The sequence below is a fragment of the Leiobunum rupestre genome, chromosome 5 (assembly GCF_980474605.1).
Source record: "Leiobunum rupestre chromosome 5, qqLeiRupe1.1.hap1, whole genome shotgun sequence".
Classification (NCBI taxonomy): domain Eukaryota; kingdom Metazoa; phylum Arthropoda; class Arachnida; order Opiliones; family Sclerosomatidae; genus Leiobunum; species Leiobunum rupestre.
Genome location: NC_143388.1, coordinates 38,938,462 through 38,954,820, shown reverse-complemented (window position 1 = coordinate 38,954,820; position 16,359 = coordinate 38,938,462). Strand labels below are relative to the sequence as shown.

The following is a 16,359-nucleotide window of genomic DNA, read 5'->3' as shown; positions in this document are numbered from 1 at the left end:
TATTATTGCTCTAGGGGTAGAACTTTCTATTTAAACTAGCTAAAGAACACAGGCAGTGGTCGAGATCCATCACCATTTGGCTCTAAAATCAGAGCGTAGGTCATAGTGACCTCAACTTCCCCCGGACGTATTAAGAATTTAATTGTTAAGTTTTAAAAAATAACACGAAAAGTCCAGCGAGCCAGCGAATCTGAGCTATTACTTTCGATCTGAGAAGTAAAAATGACCAAACTACCGGCTAGTTGAATAACTTAAGATATGGGTGATTGTAGCTGTTACCAGTAAAATTTTTGATTTGCATATTTCTTACGAAATTAATTTTGCTACTACAAATATTTGATTTTATTATATAATCTAAAATTTATAGTCAAAAAAAATTTACAAGACTAGCTATACTTTAAATTGACCTACGATTATAGCTGGCTTTTTTAAAATTAACATTAATTCGATAATTGTCTTAGCTTGCTCACACTCCCCATCTTTCTTCCATACTTAAAACTTTAACGATATTTTTCTAGAAATTGATAAATCAGTGATAAGATTGTTTGAAACATAAAATTAACTTTAAAACAGAGGCATAGAAAGGGGACATATGGGTAAGCTCCCGCCCGAAATTAATGGTTGTATAAATACTTTATTTTTAATAATAATCTACTTATATACGTTTAGTTTACAATATCTGTTAACTTTATATATAATGATTATTTATTTAGAATATGAATTAATATGTATTGTAGATAAAATATATAAAATATATATTTATTTTAGTTTTTAGATACTATAAATCTGCGTCATACAAATACCAAACCCAGCCGCGATGGGAATTATAAAATAAAAAAGTACGTACGGCATGCTTTCTCTAGGAATTTGTTTGTTGAAGTGGTGGTTTTTTCATCGCAAACGAAATCTCCTAATGTTGACCGAAAATGAATCAATAATATCGGAAACAATATCGACGCTCGCCAAACGATTCTGATCATTGTCATCTTCAATTTTAAATCTACGGAACAAAATTTTGTTATGCTGCAAGTTGTACTAAAGTTTCGTCAATGATGCGAGTAATAATGTTTTGTAGGCTTCGGCGTTCTTCGTTAATTCATCTGCGCTCGTTAACTTAACGCGTACTTTAAACCATTATGTTTACCTCCATATCGAAGCACACGCTTAATTCAAGAGTCGATCTACACTTTAATGAAATAGTCATCCGTTCTCATAAACAACCTAAAGAAAAAATTCATGACAGGGTTAGTTTTGGACAAAGACGTACTGATGAGTTAAATCTTATGTTAAAAGCATTGATGGTTTAATAACGCTCATCAGAAACATCGCTTCGTAATCAATGTCATCTTTTTCGCCTGTACGACATTTTGTGTATCCGGTTTGAATGTCATAATGCCCAGCTGACGATCATTAGATTCACGCGACGCTTTCACCGCCATGCTTTTAGACACTAGTGACTGAAAAAAGTAAATAGGCAAACTGTGACGACCAGATCTCATGTACTAATTATAAAGCGAACACGGATTCCCAATTTATTTTCGTTATTGGGTAAACCCTAAATTAACTATCTTTTTTTATGTTAAAAGGCCGTAATTTTAGGCCCACGAGCCGAAGAAAAGAAAAGTGTTTTTTTGGAGAAACAAACGTTAATAATAATAATAATAATCAGCTAGGCTATTAACCAAGGCACCACCTTGGCCTAAGTCATCGAGCTACTTTTAAAGGCATTTAATTTCGGTGGCCGGGTTACAATGCGTAGGAGGGTGGTGGCAAGCCCTGCAAGCCACGTGAGCCAACAGCTCGCAACACTAACTATAACCGTTAATGTCAACAAGTTGTTATGGAAGGGGGAATCGAAGAGCTCGGGGAAAACCCCTTAAACCAGTGGGGAGAGAACTTGCAAACTCAACGCAGAAGGAGCTGTTCCGAGTTTTCACCCAGTGCCACAAGGTGGGATCAACCCGGCTCCTCTTCCTGCGAGGTCAAAGTGCTAACCACTTCACCACATCACTGTTATGCTAAATCGTTAAATTGTCGAAAAGCTTTAACGTAAAATATTTTAAGATTAAACTAAATTTAAAAAATGCCAATTCTGCAGCCCTTTGACGAAAAATACTGCTCCACCAGGATTCCGACGCGGTCAGTTTAGAAAACTACGTGAATTTCTATTAGATTTATACGATAAGTAACATAATCGTATAAGAGTGACTCTGAAAAAATTCCGCTAATGACAGTTTGTCGAAAAGCGATTGCGTAATCGGACGTTTCGGATGGTCATAAGTCTTGCTCCCTTCTTGTGCAAAATTACTTACCAAGAGAATTGATGATCATAAGTACGAGCTAAAACACATTTTGGTTCCAAATTCGAAAATAACTACGTGCAGCAGAACGAACTGAGGATTAATGATAGTCAATAATTCATAGTAATTCTTCCAAAGTAAACGTATTTTTTCTCTTTTTTTCTATTTTTATTGAGCTTTCGTTGATTTGTGAACAATTCTGGTGGGGTGATTACTCGAACACCGTTACTGCTCAGTTTCAAAGACTACTAACAACTTGAGTAGCGTTGGCAATCCTCAACCACGAAAATAGGAAGTTTCATACTTACGGTTGTTAAGTAGCTTATAATAATACAGATTTTTGTTGAACAACTTAGAATATCAACCAACCATTAATCACTACCCGGTTAGTTTGCGATTTTCGTGTAGGTTGACGTCGGCGCTTCAATAATAACATCATCTACGCGTTGTTTTTGTATAGTGCCATATGTCACGAGTGGCTTACCCTGTGTATAATTGCGTAACATGCTAATCGTTTCGAGATAAAGCAAATCTCATCGCTGTTAACTCTCGCTTTTCGTATTGGCTTTTATAACTAAGGTAGATTAAGTTAGTTTTGGGTTATCAATTATCAATGGTTTTGGGGTCTAAATTTGCTTCTTTATGCACAATCAAATATTTACCACTTTCTCTCAAAATGGAAATTTCACTCATTTGGTCTTTTCTTGGACGAGTTGCCCTTTGCAGATCACAGTTGTAAAAGATATGAGTTGATATAAATAATTAGTTGGCGTCAGCGTTACCAGAATATTATTTGATGAAAAAGATCTGGTTTAAAAAACAAGACAAAACTATTGGGAGGTTCCTGTATAAAACCTTTCTACCAGCTTGTCTGCGACTTCCAAATATTAGTATGTCCATTCAAAAAATTAAAGCAACAAGTATCAGAAGAAAGATAGCCACCAAAGGTCGAAATAATTGAGAAAAAAAAAACACGAAAGAGAAAAAAAATACCGTTTTATTTCTAAAATCTTGGTATCGTGGCAAATATGGCTTCATAGAGGTACAAGAGTTTAAAATAATATCTTGTAAAGCTGCGATTTTAGAAATTTGGTGAATAAAACCCTTTTTTTTTTACTTTTTCCTTTTTAATTGTGCAACAAGAAACCTGGCTACCAGCATTTTGGGATTTTAAATATAATTTATTATGTTCTACTAGAGTGGTTGAACCGTTATAACAAATGAACCCTGTTTGAAAAATTAACAAGAAGTTCTCAAAAACCACCAATTTCGTCTCCTTTAAAAGTCGTTCTGTAATTATATCATCTTCAGTTTAAAAAAAAATTAACCGGGTGAGCTTCATCTTAATCAAGCATATATGTTCATAAATGGATATATTTTTAACAGCAGAATCGGTTTGCCTGAAAGCCGAAGTGTCTAAACTTTCCTCGTTAAGTTGCAAACACTTCTAGTAATTCTTAGCTTAATAAAGGATTTATGAGTCTGTGCTCCTTGGTCTGATTGAAATAACTTAATAAATATTGTTCGAGTAATAATCTATGTGAAATATTGTTGTATTATCCCCTTAATTAAGTTTATTCTTAATAACATTGTCTAGGAGCTAAACCTTTAACTCAAATTTAAAACAATGTTTAGTAAAATCTACCTCAAACACTTACTTAGTCTTCAAACTCGAAACCATTATCAAATTGTAAAGAAAGCTTAGAACTGGTTACCGCTTGGTAAAATCTTTGACGTTATGATTGGCATTTATAAAGTCCACGGGAGGGCGTGATTAGGAACTGTAAGGCATATTAAATGAGAAAAACCACCGCGAAAGACATGGATTCATAATAAATAGACTTAAGCTGTTAGCTCTATATAATTCTAAAGAGAGATAAAATACGCGAATAGTTTGAGTAGTCCATAACGAAAACGAACAAAAAATCCTAAACCTAAACAAATTTGAAGAAACTTAAAAACTAACAAATAACTCGTACCAATAGGTCCTCAAGCAAAAATAAAGGCGCGAATCTCGGACCAGATAGATTTTCGAGTAAAAACTAAAAAAAAAACGATAGATTGATTTCGTCCTTTTAAAGATTCATCAGTAACGTACGGGAAATCTGGCTTGCGATTATTACACCGAAAAAATTAGCCTAAACATTCAAATTTTTAAAACGCGTCGCAAAGCAACGGAAAGCCGAATAGGGGTAAAGTGGTGGAAAAAATATATACAAAATTTTAAGTTAATAATAACCACCTATGTCCCTTTTCATTATGGACTATTTTACTTATATTATCTAAAACTAGTTTTCATTTCGTGTATCCTGTTTGATCGAAAAAGCTAAGTCTACACAAAGTCTCTAAAAAATCCATCGCCTCTTGATTTAATAAAAGTCTCAAGAGCCTACGAGGGTCTAAAACTTGCCTGTTTTTCACCATCTTACTCATCTCGCGGACATTTAACACAAGAGCTTATGTCGAACCCTGAACCGAGATAAGTTATATTGGAGAGTTAACTCGAAAAAAGATTTACAAGCTACCTGGAAATCGATGAGACATCGGTTGATGCCATCGACTTTCACGACCAACACTGATAGAAAGAAGACCGCATCCAAAGGTGATCTTTTACCAGGGTTTATAAACGAAAAATAGGTGTTTGCCAAATTGCAAGTTTACACCAAAGAAATATTGTTGATCATCAAAATTCAAAGAAAACACAATGTCGTAATTTGAAAGATTTATCTTTAAGATTTGAAAATTTGTTTTTTGATTCAATAGGTAGAGATGATTTAAATTGGATAAAAGACGTGGCATCTTACTTAAGAAAGTTATGGCTTGGTTCTTACACCAAGTCTAACATTGAATACTTTTATAATAAAATATTATTTATCATTTTTGTTTCTCGAGCAGTGCATTTCTTATCACGAGGCAGCTTCTCCATAAGCTGAACAAATACCCTCTTATTATCAATTAAAGTTTATAATATCTCATGTTCATGTTACAACTATTATAAAATAAAAATGTTCACGTGTACTCTCAATTTTGGTATTAAAAATCATGTCCACTGTTGGCTCTTCTGGAAGAATTAAACCCTAAAAACAATTTTGAAAGGCGTTCAAAATAGTCAAAATTGTAATTTTGTATAGGCCGATAATAACAAGCAATAATATTTTTTAAAAAATTATAAAAAGGCGCTTACGTGGCACGCTCGCTAGAAAATGATTTAAGGGCCCGTTTCATTTTTTTCTGGGTACCAGAGGTCCTATCTTATTTTCCGGAAAACATTTATCTAACGTAAAAGATTATTAATAATTCGGTTATTTTCGATATAGACCGAATTAAAATTTCTTACCTAAACAATATCCTTTTTTCTCAGGGTGTAATTTATATTTGAACGGAGCACAGCGTTCGATCGTTTAAAATGGATTATATTAATGAAGGCGCGTTAATCATTCACAAAAAAGAAACATATCGACAAAGAAATAAGATTTAAATCTGTTTGATTAGAATCACTATCTGTGAAGAATAGGATTTTTAATTCATTTCGTATATCTTATGAATTAAAATGCCTCTTATACCTAACAATATGAGACCGTTTAGAGCTATAATAATAATAATAATCACCGCCCCCCTAGGCGTAAGTCATCAAGCGACGTTTAAAGCCATTATTTCAGGTGGCCGGGTTACAATGCCCAGGAGGGTGGTGGCAAGCCACGAGAGCCAACAGCTGCATACACTTACTATAAACGTTAGCCTCAACAAGTTTTTAAGGAAGAGGAAACCGAAGAGCTCGGGGAAAACCATTTAAACCAGTGGTGAGAGAACTTGCAAACTCAACGCAGAAGAAGTTGTTCCGAGTTTTCACCCAGTGCCACAAGGAACGGTTGTGTCGCACCCCGGACCTTCCGCCAGAGCGAGATGTTACATTAAGAGTCATCGAGATCGGTGTAGCATTTCTATGAATATACGTAAATTCACGTAAAGGTGTACCACAACGAAATAAGATTATTATTTGAAATTATCAATTATTATTATTAATGTCTCTTTAGAATTGGAAATTCTTCTCCTGCACCATATCATGCGTCTTTGGCTTTAGCATGACGGGGCGCCAGCTCACCAACGCCGTGATTTGGTAGAGTACCTTAACCAAGAATTCCCAAATCAATGGATGGGAAGAAATGGACCCGTTTGTTGGCCTACTAGAGCGAATGCAAATAAGGGCTTTACACCCAAAAATTAGGCGTCGGGTGTGAGGTCAAGGTGGTCCATAGCGTCGAGAAAGTGTTCGTCGCCGCTATCGAGGGGAGAGACATCGTTATCCCCCAATAACAAAGTGTCCAGATCCATCGTGACGGTGGGTCCTGACACTTGCGGGGGTGAGACTGGGGCGGGGGTGGCACCAAGCTCAGCGACCGGAATCGGCTCAACTGACTTGGCAACGGGAACCCCCTGCACCATAGGGACAGCCACCGAAGGATACACCCTCGGAGCTACTTTCCCCACGGTACACCCCTGGAAGACATGGGGAGTGGGGCATCCCACTACCCCAAGCATCTGCTGCTTGGGCCACCGGGTGGCACTGAAATAGGGCAACAGGCCAACGTCCATCGTTGCCACCCAAGTAGCCACGGTCCTCGAAATCCGTTGAGGGGGCGTATGCCTCGCCTCAATGGATGCCGGTGATGCTGTTGCGGAGTGGGCGGCCTGCCCCCTTGATCCTGTGGTGGTATGCCTTAAGGGTCCTCCTAAGGCCATCTGCCTTGTAGTTTGGGCTGGTTGAACTCCCCTCGACAGGGGGTCGGCCCCGGTGTTCCTTGGGCCGTCTGCCCATTCTGGCGTCCACGGGTAGCAAGGCCTCTGGTGGAGGCGGCTGTTTCCCGTACCGACCTCCCCGATCCTGGGTACAATTGCTAAAAGATGGCGCGAATGCGAAACAATCTTCAGCCAAAATTACGTACAATTCAAGGTATCTCAAATTCTACGCAATAAGTTAGACCCCCACCCAAAAAGTGTTACTAGGCGTTTGCCTTCGAACGCAGATTGTAGTGATGGTTAGGGGGTCTACAGCGCTCTCACCTTTCTACGCCGTCTCTTCCTCTTGACGAGAGAGGGTTTCCTTCTTCTCGTCCGGCGTTTACGCCCCCCTACCGGTTTCATCAAACGGAGGGTCATCTCCTGGCCACAGCGGGGTGAAAGTCTTCAGCTGGGTTACGTGCGTTACTCCGATGATTTGTCAAAGGAGTCGTCTTTTCCTGCACTACAAACGGCCCCTCAAACATCTCCCAACGAAGCCGTGATACCACGAATCGCGTCGGAAAGAAGATGAGTTTTGCGCAATATGAGGTCTCCACGATTGTAGAAAACAACCCGATGACACTTGTCTAAGTGCAGTTTTTGCGTGAGCTTCGAATCCTGTAAATTATATCGTGCAGCCTAATTTTCAGTTTGTCGGCGTACGTGCCTGCGCTTCGATTATCGGAAGTATTTCCAGTTGAAAACTCCCAATCCAGGGGTGCTCGGCCAAAGTTTAAAGTGGCGGGCGAACACCCTGTCGCTTTGCTCTCACCTGAACGCAAAGCAAAGCCTAATTCTGGGAGACGGGCGTCCCAGTCTTTATGTCGTTCGACATAAGAAATTATCATTGGCTTTATAGCTATATTCATCCGCTCAGTCAGATTTGCCTGAGCGTGATAAGGGGCTTTCGTCTTAGGGCGAATGCCGAAATCCGAACAGGCCCTTTTGAACTTTTTACTAGAAAATACGGATGCATTATCATTTAAAACCTGTCGTGGGAATCCATATCGACCGAAAACTTCATACATTTTCTCCCATATTTTCTCAGTAGTCATTTTAATAAGTGGGTAGAGTTCTGCCCACTTTGTAAAATGATCTACTATGACGATAAGGTACTGATTTCCCTTGGCACTTCGAGTGTAGGGACCCATTAAATCAGCGGTTACCAATTCAAAAGACCTTTCACTGGGGATGCTAGAAACTAACCCGGGGGTTAACTGCTGGGATAGCTTACTTTTCTGGCACACCCCGCAACCCCTAACATACTTGATAACGTCCCGCTTCATCCCCGACCACGTTACTCGGATTTTCAAACGAATAAACGTCTTGTAAACCCCCTGGTGGCTGGTTCAACCACTCTAGTAGAACATAATAAATTATATTTAAAATCCCAAAATGCTGGTAGCCAGGTTTCTTGTTGCACAATTAAAAAGGAAAAAGTAAAAAAAAAGGGTTTTATTCACCAAATTTCTAAAATCGCAGCTTTACAAGATATTATTTTAAACTCTTGTACCTCTATGAAGCCATATTTGCCACGATACCAAGATTTTAGAAATAAAACGGTATTTTTTTTCTCTTTCGTGTTTTTTTTTTCTCAATTATTTCGACCTTTGGTGGCTATCTTTCTTCTGATACTTGTTGCTTTAATTTTTTGAATGGACATACTAATATTTGGAAGTCGCAGACAAGCTGGTAGAAAGGTTTTATACAGGAACCTCCCAATAGTTTTGTCTTGTTTTTTAAACCAGATCTTTTTCATCAAATAATATTCTGGTAACGCTGACGCCAACTAATTATTTATATCAACTCATATCTTTTACAACTGTGATCTGCAAAGGGCAACTCGACCAAGAATAGACCAAATGAGTGAAATTTCCATTTTGAGAGAAAGTGATAAATATTTCATTGTGCATACAGAAGCAAATTTAGACCCCAAAACCATTGATAATTGATAACCCAAAACTAACTTAATCTACCTTAGTTATAAAAGCCAATACGAAAAGCGAGAGTTAACAGCGATGAGATTTGCTTTATCTCGAAACGATTAGCATGTTACGCAGTTATACACAGGGTAAGCCACTCGTGACATATGGCACTATACAAAAACAACGCGTAGATGATGTTATTATTGAAGCGCCGACGTCAACCTACACGAAAATCGCAAACTAACCGGGTAGTGATTAATGGTTGGTTGATATTCTAAGTTGTTCAACAAAAATCTGTATTATTATAAGCTACTTAACAACCGTAAGTATGACACTTCCTCTTTTCGTGGTTGAGGATTGCCAACGCTACTCAAGTTGTTAGTAGTCTTTGAAACTGACCAGTAACGGTGTTCGAGTAATCACCCCACCAGAATTGTTCACAAATCAACGAAAGCTCAATAAAAATAGAAAAAAAAGAGAAAAAATACGTTTACTTTGGAAGAATTATTATGAACTATTGACTATCATTAATCCTCAGTTCGTTATGCTGCACGTAGTTATTTTCGAATTTGGAACCAAAATGTGTTTTAGCTCGTACTTATGATCATCAATTCTCTTGGTAAGTAGTTTTGCACAAGAAGGGAGCAAGGATTTATGATCATCCATTTCCGAAACATCCGATTACGCAATCGCTTTTCGACAAACTGTCATTAGCGGAATTTTGTTCAGAGTCACTCTTATACGATTATGTTACTTATCGTATAAATCTAATAGAAATTCACGTAGTTTTCTAAACTGACCGCGTCGGAATCCTGGTGGAGCAGTATTTTTCGTCAAAGGGCTGCAGAATTGGCATTTTTTAAATTTAGTTTAATCTTAAAATATTTTACGTTAAAGCTTTTCGACAATTTAACGATTTAGCATAACAGTGGGGTGGTGAAGTGGTTAGCACTTTGACCTCGCAGGAAGAGGAGCCGGGTTGATCCCACCTTGTGGCACTGGGTGAAAACTCGGAACAGCTCCTTCTGCGTTGAGTTTGCAAGTTCTCTCCCCACTGGTTTAAGGGGTTTTCCCCCGAGCTCTTCGGTTTCCCCTTCCATAACAACTTGTTGACATTAACGGTAATAGTTAGTGTTGCGAGCTGTTGGCTCACGTGGCTTGCAGGGCTTGCCACCACCCTCCTACGCATTGTAACCCGGCCACCGAAATTAAATGCCTTTAAAAGTAGCTCGATGACTTAGGCCTAAGGTGGTGCCTTGGTTAATAGCCTAGCTGATTATTATTATTATTATTAACGTTTGTTTCTCCAAAAAAACACTTTTCTTTTCTTCGGCTCGTGGGCCTAAAATTACGGCCTTTTAACATAAAAAAAGATAGTTAATTTAGGGTTTACCCAATAACGAAAATAAATTGGGAATCCGTGTTCGCTTTATAATTAGTACATGAGATCTGGTCGTCACAGTTTGCCTATTTACTTTTTTCAGTCACTAGTGTCTAAAAGCATGGCGGTGAAAGCGTCGCGTGAATCTAATGATCGTCAGCTGGGCATTATGACATTCAAACCGGATACACAAAATGTCGTACAGGCGAAAAAGATGACATTGATTACGAAGCGATGTTTCTGATGAGCGTTATTAAACCATCAATGCTTTTAACATAAGATTTAACTCATCAGTACGTCTTTGTCCAAAACTAACCCTGTCATGAATTTTTTCTTTAGGTTGTTTATGAGAACGGATGACTATTTCATTAAAGTGTAGATCGACTCTTGAATTAAGCGTGTGCTTCGATATGGAGGTAAACATAATGGTTTAAAGTACGCGTTAAGTTAACGAGCGCAGATGAATTAACGAAGAACGCCGAAGCCTACAAAACATTATTACTCGCATCATTGACGAAACTTTAGTACAACTTGCAGCATAACAAAATTTTGTTCCGTAGATTTAAAATTGAAGATGACAATGATCAGAATCGTTTGGCGAGCGTCGATATTGTTTCCGATATTATTGATTCATTTTCGGTCAACATTAGGAGATTTCGTTTGCGATGAAAAAACCACCACTTCAACAAACAAATTCTTAGAGAAAGCATGCCGTACGTACTTTTTTATTTTATAATTCCCATCGCGGCTGGGTTTGGTATTTGTATGACGCAGATTTATAGTATCTAAAAACTAAAATAAATATATATTTTATATATTTTATCTACAATACATATTAATTCATATTCTAAATAAATAATCATTATATATAAAGTTAACAGATATTGTAAACTAAACGTATATAAGTAGATTATTATTAAAAATAAAGTATTTATACAACCATTAATTTAGGGCGGGAGCTTACCCATATGTCCCCTTTCTATGCCTCTGTTTTAAAGTTAATTTTATGTTTCAAACAATCTTATCACTGATTTATCAATTTCTAGAAAAATATCGTTAAAGTTTTAAGTATGGAAGAAAGATGGGGAGTGTGAGCAAGCTAAGACAATTATCGAATTAATGTTAATTTTAAAAAAGCCAGCTATAATCGTAGGTCAATTTAAAGTATAGCTAGTCTTGTAAATTTTTTTTGACTATAAATTTTAGATTATATAATAAAATCAAATATTTGTAGTAGCAAAATTAATTTCGTAAGAAATATGCAAATCAAAAATTTTACTGGTAACAGCTACAATCACCCATATCTTAAGTTATTCAACTAGCCGGTAGTTTGGTCATTTTTACTTCTCAGATCGATAGTAATAGCTCAGATTCGCTGGCTCGCTGGACTTTTCGTGTTATTTTTTAAAACTTAACAATTAAATTTTTAATACGTCCGGGGGAATTTGAGGTCACTATGACCTACGCTCTGATTTTAGAGCCAAATGGTGATGGATCTCGACCACTGCCTGTGTTCTTTTGCTAGTTTAAATAGAAAGTTCTACCCCTACAGCAATAATATGTTATATATAAAATTAAAGACAGACCGATTATAGATATTCAACTGTTGATAATCAATATGTCATCTATATTTTGCAGTATTAATGAGGTTTACATTAAATTACTTTTGTCTAATTTAATGTGAAACTAATGTAAAATTTTGTGCCACCATAAACAAAGTCGTGATAACGCTCATGGTGACATTTACTGTTGACGTGTATTAATTTTGATAATAGCAAAGTTAATCGGTTAATTCGCCAAGTTAAAAGTGTATTTTTTGTTTAGCAAACACATGAAAAATGTAAAGCACAACAGCGCGATTTTATTTAATGAACAGAACGCCATCTACATGTATACTTACTAAATAATACTAAATACATTAATATATGTATCACCCGACATCACCCGATACAAGAACAGTGTTATCAAAGTCAAAATAAGGCTGACCCAATCCACGAAACCTGGGTTCTACCAAATTGTTTAAATTCACTGACAGCTCACTTAACTGTAATTAGTGGATGTCGCATTTGAAAGATCTTACACACTCTTCTTCAAATTTGGCCAACTTCTACAAAATACAGTGCAACAATATCGGGTCCATCTGCTCTAGATAAACGAACCATAATTTGACAATCTCGTTGATGTTAAACAAAAAGTGACTTCCATTTAAATACCAATAATATACGTGAACTTTAAGCCATTTATGTCTAATCCATTTCCTAGTTTTTTGAAGTCTACTAAACGTTTTCCACAAAAATAATGATTGAAATTGTAGAGAATCAAGCGATGCTTTCCAGGATCCAAAAAGTATAATTTTTTAAGTCGCGTTTTTCAGTGAAAAATATGTCTTTTTCCATCGAATTAAAGGTATACGTATGTTTCAGATGATTCTCTACAATTTCTCAATTGACAAAATTGATCTAGCACCTAGTGGTGAAAAAATATTTTTTCTAAACGATAATTGTTTTATACAAATTCAGTAATTGTTTTCGAGTTTTTATCACGAAAATTTCAAATATGAACGGTTTATTAACAGAGCGCCATTTAGATTTAGTTATTTTTTATAATTAATTTATATTAAATGTATTTTAAATATAGTGTAGCTTGTTTCTGAAATTGATATGTTGGTGATTGGAGCGGCATCTATTTGATGTAGTGAATTTTTAAAAATTAAATTTAGTTTGAAATTTATGAATACAAGCATATAGTTAACTGATTTGAAATACTAATTAATGTATTCTCTAATTTTTTTTACTATTTGAAATATTTAATTAAATACAGCCAGTTGAAGGTTTTAAATGGTAGCTCTTTGTATAAACGGGCAACCGTTTGATCATGATAACGATGCAGATAAAATGCACAGTCTGTCACATTGCCTCTAACTTGGCCTAAAAGCGGTTTATCTTCTGACGTTTGTTAAAACGAAGTCAGTTGTGTTCCAGTGAAGAACCCTTTCAATTCGTTGATTTCACCCTTATTCAAACTTCAGTTATCATTTTCTAGACCGATTTTTATGAAAACACGACACCGGCTTACATTTTTTAAACATTGCTCAAAGCCGAAAATTAGTCCTGACTTTTAGTGGTTACGTGAAATAATTACAGAACTAATTCATTTGTAGCTTTCATGCATAAAAGAAAGCTAACGTTTTACTATTTATTTCATTTTATTAGCCCGAATTGACAAAGTGAAATGCCTGAAAAATTACGCCGATTGTGCAGGAAAAAATGGAATACAGCTTCAAGCAAGTTTTCTTTTTAATTATACAAAAAATATTTTAATATGATAGCTAGTTAACATAAAATAAGTTTATTTTGTTTTGGGTATTTTAATACGATGTTAATTTTTAATTGTTTTTTGCACTTACATTTCCGAAAATCACTTTTAAGGCGTTTTTTGGTGTAGCTTAACGCCACTTATCGTTTCATAAGTTGTCAACAGCCAATAATATCGTAATAAGAAACTTTATTGAAGAAAGTTAATATTTAATCTTCAAGGATAATTATGGGATAGTATTTACTTCAACTTAACTTAAAACAATGAGTTGGTAACTAATTAGCGTTTGTGCCGTTCTAGTCCGCAATTGCAAAATGCAGTCCTTTGTTTCCTTATACCAACATATCGGATTTTCAAAATCTTATTTGTCACGTTTGTGAGGGCACCCAGACTTTTTTCTACGGACAGGTACGTCAGCCCTCCTTGTTTAGCCTTTTTCCATGCGCAGAACCATAATAATAATAATAATTAGTAAAGCTAATATCCTAAGTCATCCAGCGACTTTTAAAGCCATTAATCCAGGTGGCCGGGTTACAAGGTGTAGGAGGGTGGTGGCAAGCCCTTCATGCCACGCGAGCCAACAGCTCCCTACAATAACTATTACCTTTAACCTCGATCAATTTTTATGGAAGGGGAAATCGAAGAGCTCGGGGGAAAACCACTTAAAACAGTGGTGAGAGAACTTGCAAACTCAACGCAGAAACAGTCGTTCCGAGCACCACCATTATTTATCACTTGGATCATTTAAGTAGAGAACTAATACTTTTAGGCAGATTTAGATATTTTATAGTTATTTTTTGGTTTATCTTAAAAACAACTCCGATAAAAATTAATAAACGTTTGAAAAATTAAAAAAAATTGTATAATAACTATTGAGATGAAGACAAAGCAAATTTTTTGCAGTAACTAATTTCAAAATGGATATACTAACTTACGACCATGTTAATTATATAGTTTTGCCGTTGTGTTTTGTTAAAAATGTCAGCGTTCACGTTTGGCCACGAAACAAAGTCTAGTCATCGTGGTATATGTTTTAGACATATTTGTAGGAGACACAAAATTGCAACCGACTAAGCGTCAAAAGACTCGTTTAAAGATTATGAAGACGTGGAAAATGCAATAAAGGAAAATTGGAAACAATTAGCGGAAAAATAATTATTTGGTAAAATTAAAATTAAAAAATGGGTGAAGCATGATTGTGATTTAATAAATTTTTATATCTATTCTTGAAAATAAATGGCTTAAAGGTGAGAGGGTACGAGAAAATAAATGGCTTAAAGGTGAGAGGGTACGAGAAAATAAATGGCTTAAAGGTGAGAGGGTACGAGAAAACATACGCCAACCAGCTTTCAATTTAATTAATTTCATTATCTTTTCTATCAGAATTATATAAAAATTATACCATTTTCGACTCGCAGTAAGAAGAGCCGGGTTCAATCCCAGCTTGTGGCACTGGGTAAGAACTTGGTAGAGTTTGCAAGTTATCTCCCTACTGGTCAAAGTAGCTTTCCCTTCGAATTCTACGGTTTCCCCTTTCCATAAAACACTTGTGGATGTTAACGGTTATAGTGGCACGAAGGGCTTGCCCCCACAGTCCTACGCATTGTAGCCCTGCCACCCGAGTTAATGACCGAAGGCCTAAGGTGGTGCCTTTGGTATTAGTCTAGCTGAATATTATAATTTTTTATATACAGAAACATGCTTCTAAGAGGCTTCATTTTTCAAAATACTAATCATAAAACGCTTTTGAACGAGAAATAAATTGGTACTTTAATTTAATAAAAGAAAATAATGTAATATTTTACTCGTTAGGCAGAAAAGATCTCGGGGGAACGTTCGAGCCATAATGTAGCGTTAAGTTTGGCGATTTCTGAAAAAACTATACGCCCATTGAGATTTAACTTAAGCTTGCGAGGGTACAACCTTCAAAGTTTTGGCCTAGATCGACAATACTCTCGATAGATGTAGTACATAATAAACTTCTTCTCTATCACCTTTATTAGGATGGCTTCGATATATTATGCTGCCTTGACACGTACGAAATTGAAGGTACAGGTATCACGTCACTAGATAGAGACGCCATTGCAGAGGTACGCAGAGTTTTGGTTTTGTAATATCACTTTTGGAGAAACATTTGTTTATGCGTCGTTTATTCACAGAATTGCTACACAGGTCTTGATGACTCTCAATGCAATGCCACTTTCTCACGGAAGTTGCGTTGCGCGGCGCAACCGTTCTTTGAAGTCGCTCAAAAGGGTTTATTATTGATTGGCTTAAGAGGCTTGGCATTTTCATTTTAATTCAGAAGATGTACGAACTCAATAAAAAATCTATTCTTTTGAAATAGTGATTCTAAACAAAACTTTTAATATTATTTCTTGTCAAATCAATTTCTATTGTAACCGATTTATATAGATTCGTTATAATTTAACACTCTGACGCGGTGCTATGATCTGGGTTAGCGTTAATGATTACACAAAATTTTACCCTGGAAAAGTTATTAAGATAGGAAATTATTGTAACTATTGTTTATCAGGGTATTATTTACATTAACGATATGATATTGGATGAAAGAATTGAAGTGCCAAAAACGCGGTTATAAAAACTGTAATTGTTATTTTGATAAAATGGTTTGATATTGAAAAACTGTAAGACGTCT

At 36.1% G+C, this 16,359-nt stretch overlaps 1 protein-coding gene across 2 annotated transcripts; it reads left to right on the top strand.

Moving 5' to 3' along the window:
• Positions 1-9,194: 9,194 nt before the first annotated feature.
• LOC149944424 (uncharacterized) lies at positions 9,195-16,050 on the top strand. 2 transcript variants are annotated; one of them, XM_090175777.1, is made up of 7 exons: positions 9,195-9,326; positions 10,725-10,801; positions 10,946-11,098; positions 13,598-13,668; positions 14,001-14,108; positions 15,704-15,790; positions 15,860-16,050. In XM_090175777.1, exons 3-7 carry the CDS (start codon positions 10,960-10,962, stop codon positions 15,998-16,000), a joined length of 546 nt encoding a protein of 181 aa, XP_090031903.1. In that variant the 5' UTR covers positions 9,195-9,326; positions 10,725-10,801; positions 10,946-10,959; the 3' UTR covers positions 16,001-16,050. The 2 variants fall into 2 exon arrangements, with proteins under 2 accessions (XP_090031903.1, XP_090031906.1); XM_090175780.1 differs by lacking the exon at positions 10,725-10,801.
• Positions 16,051-16,359: the final 309 nt, after the last annotated feature.